The following is a 12,654-nucleotide window of genomic DNA, read 5'->3' as shown; positions in this document are numbered from 1 at the left end:
CCACAGGTAACACAAATAAGATACATTGGCCCTTCAAATGAAAAGAAGAGACCAGTAAATAACAGTTGAACTGGTGGTGGCTGTAAACTGGTTTGGGCATCTCTAGATCTGGAGGCACACTTGAGAACAGCTCAAGGCACACTAGTGTGCCACGGCACAGTGGTTGATAAACACTGCTTTATAATGTACAGGCGGAAGGGCACAAATTTACAGTTTGCAGGGGGTACCGAAGGTCCTCGCACTGGCCCAGGCTCCTCCTAATGAGGGAGGAGTCAGTGTCAGGAGAAATGTGTTCCACCTCCTGCTCCAGGACCACTTTAAGCCCTGCTTGTAGTAGGGATAGCCATCTACGCTATCGCCATCCATGACGATGCTGCAAACTGCTCATCGATGGTTTTAACTCTAGACAGCCATCCATTTTATTTGACTGACTGACCCATGGGCCAATCTGAACATGGGGGTGGGGCTTTATGGGTGTCAGAGGCAGAGCTATGCTCTTGTCCCGGCTCCTTGGGTATGAAAAAAAAACAACACAACACAATTGAGTTATGCTTATCGATAGAGGGAAACCATCTGGTCACAAACATCAAGGATCAATGGTTATCCCTAGCTTGCGGGACTATGTAAAAACCGGACCCGGACTAAACCCGGACCGCCAGACAGGACATCAAAATCTGCAGTCCGGAGCTTGTAGGGTCCGGTCCGGAGGTGTCTTGTCCAGGGGGGGTCCCTGTGATAGCCATCACCAGGGACATGGGGGAGGGGAGATTACAGCCTCCCCGGGTGGTCCGGACCGTCCGGTTTTTACTACATGCCGGACCATACAGGGAGGCTTTATTCTACCCCTCCTCCTCTACCTGGTGACAGGTGTGATAGGCAGCCCCCCCCCCCCCCCAACAGGACACCCCCGTACCGGAGGCTACAAGCTACAAAATGCAGAGTTTGATGTCCGGTCCGGCGGTTTTGTTCTGGTCCGGTTTTCACCCATACCCCTAGCTTGCAGCCCATAGAGAAGCATGGAAAATGTCCAGCATACCCCATATGTTGGTGTGCCCCCGTAATTATGTGCAGTTGTATATTGAAGGATATTGCTCGAGCAGAAATTAATTGACTCCTAATACAATGAATACACAATGCATGGCAAGACAAGCTCCAAAATGCAGAGTTTGATATCTGGTCCGGCGGTTTTGTCCTGGTCCGGATTTTACCCATACCCAACTTGTAGTACTATACGTCCCAGCATGCCTTGCCTAAAGGTGTATAGGGTTATTATAACGGGACGCGAATATCCTCAATAGCCGGCTACTCAGGCTGATGACAGTACGTGCGTGTCCCAAATCACCGACACCCGCTGCTGCTGTTGCTGCTTAGAGAAGTGGCGGCCGCGAAAGAACCGGATCTCTTGAACGGATCCCATTCAAGGACGAGTGACAGTGCTGCTCGCTCAGTCTGACTCTTGCGGTACAGGCAGCAGAAGGACAGTCGGACTCGTGCTGAGCGTGTGCACGTCGTGACGTCACTCACGGGCATGCGCGGAACATGGTCGGTCAGCGCTAGGCGAAGTTCCTACTTCCTTCTTCCTAGTTCCTTGTGTGCCCGGTGACGGGGCCCGGCCCGGGGGTGAGTTTATTTTATGGGGGCAACAGCAGGTCATTGGTTCTCAGTATCTTCTGTAGGGTGTGGGCAGAGATCCCTGCAACTTGGGTGCATGATATCATTGGTGTTAGAGGAGAGTGGGGTAATAATTACACCTTGAATATGTCATCTATAAATATGGTTGCTTATAAAAAAAATAGTTTGCTTCCTTAAAATTAAAAGATGATATAAATATGTTTCTTATTACCCCAGGCAACAGTATCCTATTAGCCCTCTTGGGGTAATCAGAAACAGACCTGCTATTTCCATATGGCTGCTTGTTAAAAATGAAATGGGATACGAATCATCTCCTAATACTGGGTACATATTAGGAGATGCTGCAGGAGAATACTATTCAGCGTACACACTGGCCGATAGTCACGACCAGGCCAGTGACGTCACCATACATGCAGCTTCCACGCACATCGTTGATGATATTGACTGTACACACTGGGGACGATGTATATGTGATCGTTTATATCGTTGATATATGGCCCAGTGTGTGCCCACTTAAGAGTATATTATAACGGCAATGTTTCCCAATATAGAACCGGGAACAACTATATATTCGAAAATATGTCTCTGGAAATGCCTCCAAACAATCACTGTTGAGGCAGCACTCGTCCGACATGTCTTTTCCTCGGGACTATGTAAAAACCGGACCCTGACAAGACTCCGGACCACCGGACAGGACATCAAAATCTGCAGTCTGGAGCTTGTAGGGTCTGGTCCGGGGGGTGTCCTGTTCGGGGGGGGGGTGTCTTGTCTGGAGGGTCCCTGTGATAGCTATCACCAGGGACATGGGGGAGGGGAGATTACAGCCTCCCCGTGTGGTCCAGACCGTCCGTTTTTTGCTACATGCCCGGACCATACAGGGAGACTTTATTCTACCCGTCCTCCTCTACCTGGTGACAGGTGTGACAGGCAGCTTCCCCGGACAGGACACCCCCCGGACCGGACGCTACAAGCTCCAAACTGCAGAGTTTGATGTCTGGTCCGGCAGTCCGGGGGTTTTGTCCCGGTCCGAGTTTTACCCATACCCCTTTTCCTCTGTACAAACAGACTCTCATCCACCTCCACTATTTTTCCTGGACCACCAATCCGGCGTTGGGGCTGCGACATTAAGTCCACGGTGCAGGCCTCCCGCATAAGGGTATTGTACAGCACGGTGGTTTTATTCGACAACTTTAGTTGTCGCTCACAAAACGATATGCTTGTGAGCTCCTCCGCCCATGAATAAAGAAAACGGATGAGGGTAAGAAATGGTATACGGCACCCCGGGAACCAATGTGCCGCACGGAGGCTGACCTTCTTACAGCAGGTTTTAATGTGGCAGCACCACATACACTCCTTCATACTCAAGCGCATGCGGTGTCCATTAACACAGGTTTGTGTCAGTGGCAGCAAATGGTGCTGCTGAAAAAAAGCCTCCTCCTCTGCCTGCGGCAGGTTAAACCTGCTGAGAGGTTCTGCAGCCATTCCTAATTAAGAAATAATGCAGTCACTTCACCTCTGACTGACTAGGGTAACTGCGTAATGCTGACTGACCATGCTGGCTGCGGAAACTCTACGCTACTTCTGACTGACTACGCTGGCCGTGCGAATACTGTATAAGGGTCAGCTTGTGGCACAATATGTGTGTAACCTATGACATTTGTTGTTATTTAGTCCCACAATGGAGCACAGCCTGCTGCATTCTGCAAACTCTGCGCTGGAGAGACACCAACTGAAAATGGCCGAAGAACTGTACGGGAAGATTATAAACAGCTGCGCGCAAAATAGGTGAGACAGGGCATACATGGTCCACTTGTATCCGCTATATCAGTGGTTCCCACAGTGGGTGCCATGGTCCTGCAGGGGTGCCACGGATTGGTTGTACGGTCCAGAATCAAATTATTTATAGTTATAGGCAAAACCAGAGCTGGCACCTGTCAGTTATAAAATATGCAGAGACCAAACTGTGCAAGAAACACCATATGAGAGAGCGACACCCCAGGTGGGGAAGAGGAACTGCACAGGTTGTGAAAGATGCAGGGAGCTAGAATGAACACTGATTTTCTACTGAGCTGTAATTCATTTTCCACTAAATAAATACATTGTAAAGATGACTGTTTGGTGACACACATGCTTACTAGTAATCCTGTATGTAGTATCTGCCAGTTATAGCATGTTCAGTGCACGGTTATTGTCTAGATTCATCCACAAGTACATGCTAAGCTGACTACACAGTCCAAAGGCTGCTCCAAAGTCCTGAACAGTATGCGGTAGCATAGGAACGTGCAGCAAGAAGCTGGGCTGCCCCCACTCTCCCATAGTCCTTTATAGCTTTCTTGTCCGTGGTGAGCAGCAGCTGCAGTAAAGTCACTATAGGCCTGATATTCACTGATAGTTGTTGCACGAAGCCGTAGACTGGTGCAGATTTTATTGGGGTGTTATTTTACAAGAGGGTAGACCAGTTTAGACCTGTGTTTGCAGTAGGGACAGCATATTTGGGCCATTTTACACATGGAGCTAATTCACTTACCTTTAGCTTTGACTGGGATTGCATTTATACTGTAGTGGCTTTAGGGTCTATTTCCTAAGCATTGGAGAGAGATAAAGTGGACAGAGATATAGTACCAGCTTATCGGCTCCTAACTGCTGTTACAGGCTGTGTCCATTTTATCTCTCCCCAAGGCCAAGTCAATACAGTAGTGGCTAACATTGTGGAAATCTTCCATTGATACATCATTTTTTAGTATTGCCTATTTATTTATTTATTTATTTATTAACAGTTTCTTATATAGCGCACACATATTCCGCAGCGCTGTACAGAGAGTATTCAAACATTCACATCCGTCCCTGCCCCAGTGGAGCTTACAATCTATATTCCCTACCACATGTACACGCACACACACAGACATTCTAGGGTTAATTTTTTTGGTTAGAAGCCAAATAACCTAACAGTATATTTTTGTAATTGTGGGAGGAAACCGGAGTACCCGGAGGAAACCCACGCAAGTACGGGGAGAATATACAAACTCCACACAGTCAGGGCCATAGTGGCAATCGAACCCATGACCTCAGTGCTGGACACACCTGTACATAACATGTTTCTGGTTCATCTGTAGAACCCGCTTACACACACACACACACACACACACACACACACCACTTCTCACCTTGTAATCTGGGGACACGGCGGACATTTGTTTCCCTGGAACCTTCAATGTGCGCAGGTGCTTATAAGAGAGAAAACAATTACTGACATTTATCAATACTATGGGCCTTATTCTGGTTCACTCCTTCTGGCAAATTCCTTCTTAGATGGACAAAACCATGTGCACTGCAGGGGGGCAGATGTAACATGTGCAGAGAGAATTAGATTTGGGTGAGTTACTTTGTTTCTGTGCAGAGTAAATACTGGCTGCTTTATTTTTACACTGCAATATAGATCTCACATTGAAGTAAAACCCCACCCAAATCTAACGCTCTCTGCACAAGTAACATCTACCCCACCTGCAGTGCACATGGTTTTGTCCATCTAAGAAGGAATTTGCCAGAAGGAGTGAACCAGAATAAGGCCCTATGTATAAAAAAAACAACAACTTGTTTTGCATCTCTCCTATTGCCAGCAGCATTAGTAGATCAGTGTAAAGGCCCATACACATGGGGCAATTTCAGCCAAAATAGCTGAGTGACCATATCCCCATGTGTACAGGACAACAGTCACCTGGAGACCAGCCCTGCAGTGGTCACTGGTCGCAGGCAGTGGCTTCCCCCGGCAGCGTATATAGTTTTTATCTGCAGCAATCGCTGGTCACTGATGAAAACGGGACACTCAGCAATCTGGTTACTGAGCGATATATCGATCAGCGACCAATCGCTCTGTGTATACAGAGTTTTAGTAGGATCTGACAGTCGGAACTGTAGGAAGTAGAAATCCGTGGTTTCCCCCAGCTCACTGAATGGTATTAATACCCAGTCTAGAACACTACATGGTAATAGAACTCAGAGATATTGGTTACATATACTTGCCTAAATTAATGTTTAAGCCCCCAAGCCATTGTCAAGGCTTCTCTGTATATTGGGGGTCCCTAGCGCTATATTTATTTATTATTTATTACCAGTTTCTTATATAGCGCACACATATTCCGCAGCGCTGCACAGAGTATAGTTGAACATTCACATCAGTCCCTGCCCCAGTGGAGCTTACAATCTATATTCCCTTCCACATGTACATGCACACACATTCATTATAGGGTTAATTTTTTGGTTAGGAGCCAAATAACCTAACAGTATATTTTTAGACTGTGGGAGGAAACCGGAGTACCCGGAGGAAACCCACGCAAGTACGGGGAGAATATACAAACTCCACACAGTCAGGGCCATAGTGGCAATTGAACCCATGAACCCCAACCCACGCTGTACTGTAATGGTGTAATGGTATTGCCTAAAAAACAAGTGGCATTATGTGCCATCAAACCTCAAAAATACACATGTTCGAAATGGTTGCCATAATTTTGTCCCTTACTGTATGCCAGTGGTAGCCAACTCCAGTCCTCGAGAGCTACCAACAGTTGACGTTTTCCAGACAACCTAGCTGCTGCACGGGTGCACTCATTACTCACTAACACATTTAAAAGATCCTTAGGTGGAGCTAATTACTTCATTTGTGATTCTGTGAGGAGACGTGGAAAACATGCACTGTTGGTAGCTCTGGAGGACTGGAGTTGGCTACCCCTGCTGTATGTCACTTTGTACCTTTACTGTTCCTTGTACACTAGTCCTTATTCAGATTGCAGTACAAATTTGTTCTCAAAATGGGCAAAACCATGTGCACTGCAGGTGGGGCAGATGTAACATTTGCAGAGAGAGTTACATTTGGGTGGGGTGTGTTGAAAGTGAAATCTAAATTGCAGTGTAAAAATAATGCAGCCAGTATTTTCCCTGCACAGAAACAAAATAACTCACACAAATCTAATTCTCTATACATGTTACATCTGCCCCACCTGCAGTGCACATGGTTTTGCCCATTTTGCGAACAAATTTGTACTGCGATCAGATCTGAATAAGGGCCACTGTTTGTCCTTTTCGGTCCCCGGGAAAGTACTTGGTTTTATAACCTGGCAAATTCCTGGTTCTCAGCCCAACACAAATTAAGAGCAGGGACCCAGACTGGACCCTATTCCACAGCCCAAAATTCCAGGTTGATGTGTGTTCACCTGCAAAAACCCAAGATTGTAAAGGCAGTGGATCAGGGGTATAATATAATCTGTAATGTGTGCTTGACTGTAAAGGTGATTGTTCTCTTTCATTCACTATAATAAGTCACATGGTTTAAAAGGACACTACTTGGGGTAGTGTTAATCTTGATTTTTCAGCCATGTTTCTTTTTTTTTTAAAATTAGTTATTGTTCTGTCCCTCCCTATCAGGCCAGCATCCATACGCTATCTGGTCTGTTATCCCCATGTCAAGATATATACTTATTTATGAAGGTTGGCAGCACATTGCGTTACTTGAGCTGTTGTGATTAAATGTTTATCACTTTCTGTCTCCGTAACTTCCAAGCGTTGCATCGGATCCTACGCGTTGAAGCTCTGCCGACTGCGTCACTATTATTTATCAGGTTACAGCTGCCCGTAAATCTGCATCAGTCACAAAGATGTTTTTAGAAGTAAATAAAAAGAAAACCTAATTTATTTGTTTTCACTTTTGTGTCCTGAAGCAAATGTAGCACTGAAGACCTCGCCGTCGCGTTCAATAACAGGGGGCAAATCAAATATTTCCGAGTTGACTTCTACGAAGCGATGGACGACTACACCGAGGCCATACGAATCAACCCGCGATTTGAGGTTCCGTACTACAACAGAGGCCTAGTCCTGTATCGATTAGGTGGGTGAGGTCAGATCATTCTGCCCCTCGTTCCTATGTTGTATGCAGATGATGGAAGCTGTAGTAATCCAGTGGGTCACTAGTGTCGACATGAAATACGTCGACAGGGTTGGAAGGTCCACACAAACATTATGTTGACAATGGAAAGGTCGACATGAGTGTTTTGCCTCTTTTTAAATCCTGAATGTCGACACAGTCGACACGGGCATTGTCAAAGTAAACCGCGTGCCCTCGCATGGCTTGCTGTGCCTGGCACACTATTATATTCTCCCTCCACGCCTTAGTTGGGGGTAGGGCATGCAATATCGCCTGTCGGTACACGTCGGCTCAAAAATAACATGAAAAACTCATGTTTATCTTTCCATTGTTGACCTAATGCTTGTGTGAGCGTTCCAACCCTGTTGATCTTAGCCATGTCGACCTAAGCCTTGTTGACCTTCAGTGGTCGAACCAATACATGTCGACGTAATGTGTCAACCTAATGACCGTATACCATTGCAATGGTTAACACCTCCATTTGCAATCTTCAGAAGGTTTGATAAATCTTCCTCTTAGTCATACTGGGGGAAATTTAATAGTATGAGAGAATCAGAAAGTGAGAGATTTGGTAAGAAATCTCCAGGTTTTTTTTTAAAGCGGCAATCATTTACACTGCAAAACCAGTTTGATTGTGCAGTGTAAATGATTGCCGCTTTTAAAACAAAATTCTTACCAAATCTCTCACTTTCTGATTCTCGCATCCTATTAAGTTTCACTCAGTGTATTACAGATCCAGCAGTAAAGGTATATATTCACTTTTTACGCCTCTCTAGTTGTCAGCTTTGCGGCCAAGGTTTCTAAGACCTCTTTGCTACAGCAAGGGTTTTGTCTCTTTCCTTAGTAAATTCCTGTAAACCGCAGGAGAACAGACATGATATACAGGAAACTAGGGGCCAAATGTAATAGGGTGTGAGAATCAGAAAGTGAGAGATTTTGGGAGAGTTTTCCCAGTTTTTTAAAGTGGCAATCATTTACACTGAAAAAACAGTTTGATTTTGCCAAGTAAATGATTGGCGCTCTAAAAAAATGGGAAAACTCTCCCAAAATCTCTCAATTTCTGATTCTCACACCCTGTTACGGGTCTTAACTACAAGGTAAAATACGAGTTTAAGCAACAGATCTGCGCGGATGGATTCCTTCCCGTGAAATATCTTTACATCATACATTTAGCAAAAATATTTGATATTGTAATTTAACATACAGAATGAATGAATTTGCAAGACTGATCGGCCGCTGACCTCTGCTCTGTAATGTTGTTCTACAGTACGCTCTGTTAGTCATTGTATGAAAATGTATATGGGTATATAATATGAGATCTATGTTATCTCTATATAAATATACAATAATAAGAATACTATAATAATTAGACTTATACAAACATAAAACGAATAAAAAACTAATAAAAACATAATACATAATAAAAAACTAATAAAAACATAATACATGTTTTTAAAACAGGATTTTATGATGAAGCAATTAAGGATTTCCAAAAAGTTTTACTGCTGAACCCCCGGTTTGAAGATGCTAAGATCAGCCTCAGACAAAGCATTGTGGACAGTGAAGAAAGGAGGAAGAGGATGTCGGATGTGTAAAGTAGACTGTACACTCCCCCAAGGCGTGGATTGCTGCTGAGATGCCACTTCCCGTGGTACCAACCGCAGCAGGGATCTTTACATTCATCCATCTCTCTGGCTTCTATCTGACCATGCCATTCTTTTTTTCTATCTTGAAATTATTCTGTAATTTTCAAAAAAGAACAAATTTACCGGGCAAAATTATTTACCGGACCTGTATTCAGGTCCGATCATTGGCCCGAGTGCGTTCGCACGGGGCAGATGTTAGCGCTTTTTACACACGCATTTCTACCATCCGCTGGGTGCTTGCACCCACAGCGAACAAACCATTCGCTGGGTGCACACGCCCATCTTTGTGGGTGGAGGGCGGGGCATGGTGCGCCATACTGGACCATTAGCATATGGGATGTATGTGCGTTCCCATGAAAACGCTGAGCGTTCTCATACTAATGCGGCCGTGACGGACATGTGGGGGGCGAGTCAAATGATGTCAGCTGCCCATCCCCTTCCCCCTGAGCATACATGCATATGTGTGGTCGGTGACCATCAAAAGATGTGGGAGGCTCCCAGTGGCATACGAATGTGAACGTACGCGCCTTGCGAATGGTGAGCCGGCGTACCACCATTTGCAAGGCAGGATCTGGTTCACTCAAAAGGATGCAAATTGGCATCTGAGCGAATGAACCAGAATTACCCCCTAAGTATACCACCACAAAAGGTATAATAAAAGACTGTGAAGGTGAGACGGTATATGTTAGGGTTAGTGAACAAATGCACAGAAAAGTATATTGTACACCGCTGGTGTCACATGCCCGAGAATTAGTACATAAGAGAGAATAACTAGCGTACCAGGTGGGGTACAGAAAATATGTCCACTGACTATGACAGAAAACCTGCGGATGAATTATACTTCTAGGGCCTAGATTTTCAACCTTTTTACCTTGCGGCACACTAAATAAGACTTTAAAATTGCCAAGGCACACCATGAGATCCCCACAGGGCAAAACAGGAAAAAAACAAACATATTGGCCCCCACATTAAAAACAATCACACTGGTCCCCACAGGTAACAAAAATAAAATACATTGGCCCTTTACATGAAGAGACCAGTAAATAAAATTTGAACTGGTGGTGGCTGTAAATGGGTTTGGGCATCTCTAGATCTGGGGGCACACTTGAGAACAGCTCAAGGCACACTAGTGTGCCACGGCACACTGGTTGAAAAACACTGTTCTAGGGGTTACTGCAACCTTATGGGCAGAGAGCTACTGTCGGCAGTCATGGTGGTACATGCGCCGGTGTGACCGAACGGTTCATGAGTTGTTTGCTATGCAGGCTTCCCCTGTCACTCCTATATCAGCGCTGTGGCGCATCGCTGAGCTCTGCAACGGTTTACTTCTGATAGCGAGAATATCAAAGAGCAACGTCTACCCAACATTCAGCGCCCAGCGGACAATGGAAATGAATGAGTTTATACCAGAATCCTTACAGCCGTTTCTGAATTGATGGTTTTTTCTTTTATTCACCTTAAGTGTTTATATACTAGACCACAAGTTCTCAAACTCGGTCCTCAGGACCCCACACAGTGCATGCTTTCCAGGTCTCCTCACAGAATCACAAGTGAAATAATTAGCCCCACCTGCGGATCTTTTAAAATGTGTCAATGAGTAATGAATGCACCTGTCGGGTGACCTGGAAACCGTGAACTGTGTGGGGTCCTGAGTTTGAGAACCCCTGCACTAGACGCATTGGTACATATTTCAGATAATCACACATTAAATCAGCCTTCCAAAATGGCCTGTGTCCTTTCGTCGGTCAGGTATGGTTTCCAGTCCCTTCCATTTCTGTAATGATACCAGAACTTCTATTTCCTGATGATCTTTTGATTGTTGCGGTTTCCAGATGGATAATGTGTCACCCGTTCTCAGGATAATTGTGTCGCCCTACATATTTTTAAATCTGCTTCTGGGAAGCCTTGTTGGGAAATGTCCCGTAGACCTATTTCATTTTATCTTGCATATTAATGGTCGTCCGTTGTGGGCACTGCCTACCCTACCCTGTGTAATCCTAGGTAGGGGATCTACAATAGCTGCTTCACCTGGATCCTTTGTGGGGAGGACGAATAATGCCGGCAACCACTGACCCAAAATGGCTTTTTCCAAATCCACGCCTGTTCCCATATATACCGTTGTGTAAGCCTCAGGACTTGTTATATGGGGATGCTACAACCTATCCACCTGTCCACCAGTGTCTCACCATCATCGATGGTACATAAATATCGAATTTGCATCCATTTCCAAATTAGGCCCCCAGTGTAGTTTTAAATTGCGTAGGGTCAGGACAGATCTACAATGCCCTCAATACATTTCCCCCATGGCGGTTCTGTCATTAATTGGCTTGATTCAGACGAGAACTGTATAGATGAGCCTTCGTCTTTATTGCATTACTTTTGATTATGGAATCTCTTTAATATATCCCTGTCATGATTGCGGCTTTGTAAATCAATGTTATTTATAATCATACCATAAAGTAATTTGGGTACTTGTGTATTATCACGGTGCCCCCTTTTCCATCGCATGCCATTGTACAACCAAAAAATCGCGTTGCATCGCATGCCATATGATCGCATGCGATGCAATGAGACGCGATTATACCAGATTTTACATTGTACACCCACCCTGATGGGTACTGACAATGTTAAATGCCCTCCCATTGTTAACGCCACCCCACTATCAACGCCAACCCGAAGCATGGCGTGCCCGCGAGGGGCGGTGGTACGCGTCCTCCGACCTCTTCATACCCCCACTATCCACGTCGGCGTGGAGTTGATTCTATATAGTGTGGCGAGCGCAGCGAGCCCGAAGCATGGCGAGCACACGCGCATTACTTCACAAGTATTACGTGTCCCCTCGCGGGGCTCGCTGCGCTCGCCACATTATATAAAATCGACTTAACGCCGACGTGGATAGTGGGGGTATGAAAAGGTCGAAGAACGCGTACCGCCGCCCCTCGTAGGATCGCTGCGCTCGCCACGCTTCGGGTTGGCATTGATAGTGGGGTGGCGTTAACAATGGAGGGGCATTTAACATACTTATTACCCATCAGGGTGGGGATACAATTAAAAATTCGGGTCTGCCTGGGCATTTAACATTGAAATTGCGTTGCGACGCGATATTAAAATTATACACTCTTCCCGGGAAAAGCCTCAAATCGGGTCCATCGCATGCCATCGCATACCATCGCTTACCTTAATTAGTGGTATGCGACGCGACGGGCGCCGTGATACTACACAAGTACCAGTAATTTATTAAAATGATGGACCAGCGAGTTCTATTTGATTCCGCTAAATGGTTACAGCTCGGAGTTTACAGTAAGACTAGTACGAGAGTTTGCTCATGTTGGATTGATCTGAATGTATGTAAATGACAATATCTTATTCATCAACATTTTATGCTGATATTGTAAAGGTTATGAAGTTTTATTCATTAATTTTAATAAAAATCTATTTCTTTAAAATTGGTGGACTATGAAT

The 12,654-nt window shown here is 45.2% G+C and overlaps 1 protein-coding gene across 2 annotated transcripts; it reads left to right on the top strand.

Moving 5' to 3' along the window:
* The first annotated feature begins 1,485 nt into the window (after positions 1-1,485).
* Positions 1,486-11,902, top strand: TTC32 (tetratricopeptide repeat domain 32). 2 transcript variants are annotated; one of them, XM_083178588.1, is made up of 4 exons: positions 1,486-1,620; positions 3,304-3,417; positions 7,344-7,510; positions 9,008-11,902. In XM_083178588.1, exons 2-4 carry the CDS (start codon positions 3,311-3,313, stop codon positions 9,139-9,141), a joined length of 408 nt encoding a protein of 135 aa, XP_083034714.1. In that variant the 5' UTR covers positions 1,486-1,620; positions 3,304-3,310; the 3' UTR covers positions 9,142-11,902. The 2 variants fall into 2 exon arrangements, with proteins under 2 accessions (XP_083034714.1, XP_083034715.1); XM_083178589.1 differs by having other exon boundaries at positions 1,585-1,608.
* Positions 11,903-12,654: the final 752 nt, after the last annotated feature.

The sequence above is a fragment of the Crinia signifera genome, chromosome 3 (assembly GCF_055691185.1).
Source record: "Crinia signifera chromosome 3, ASM5569118v1, whole genome shotgun sequence".
Taxonomy (NCBI): domain Eukaryota; kingdom Metazoa; phylum Chordata; class Amphibia; order Anura; family Myobatrachidae; genus Crinia; species Crinia signifera.
Note: the sequence above shows the minus strand (reverse complement) of the source record. Positions and strands in the feature narration are given on the sequence as shown.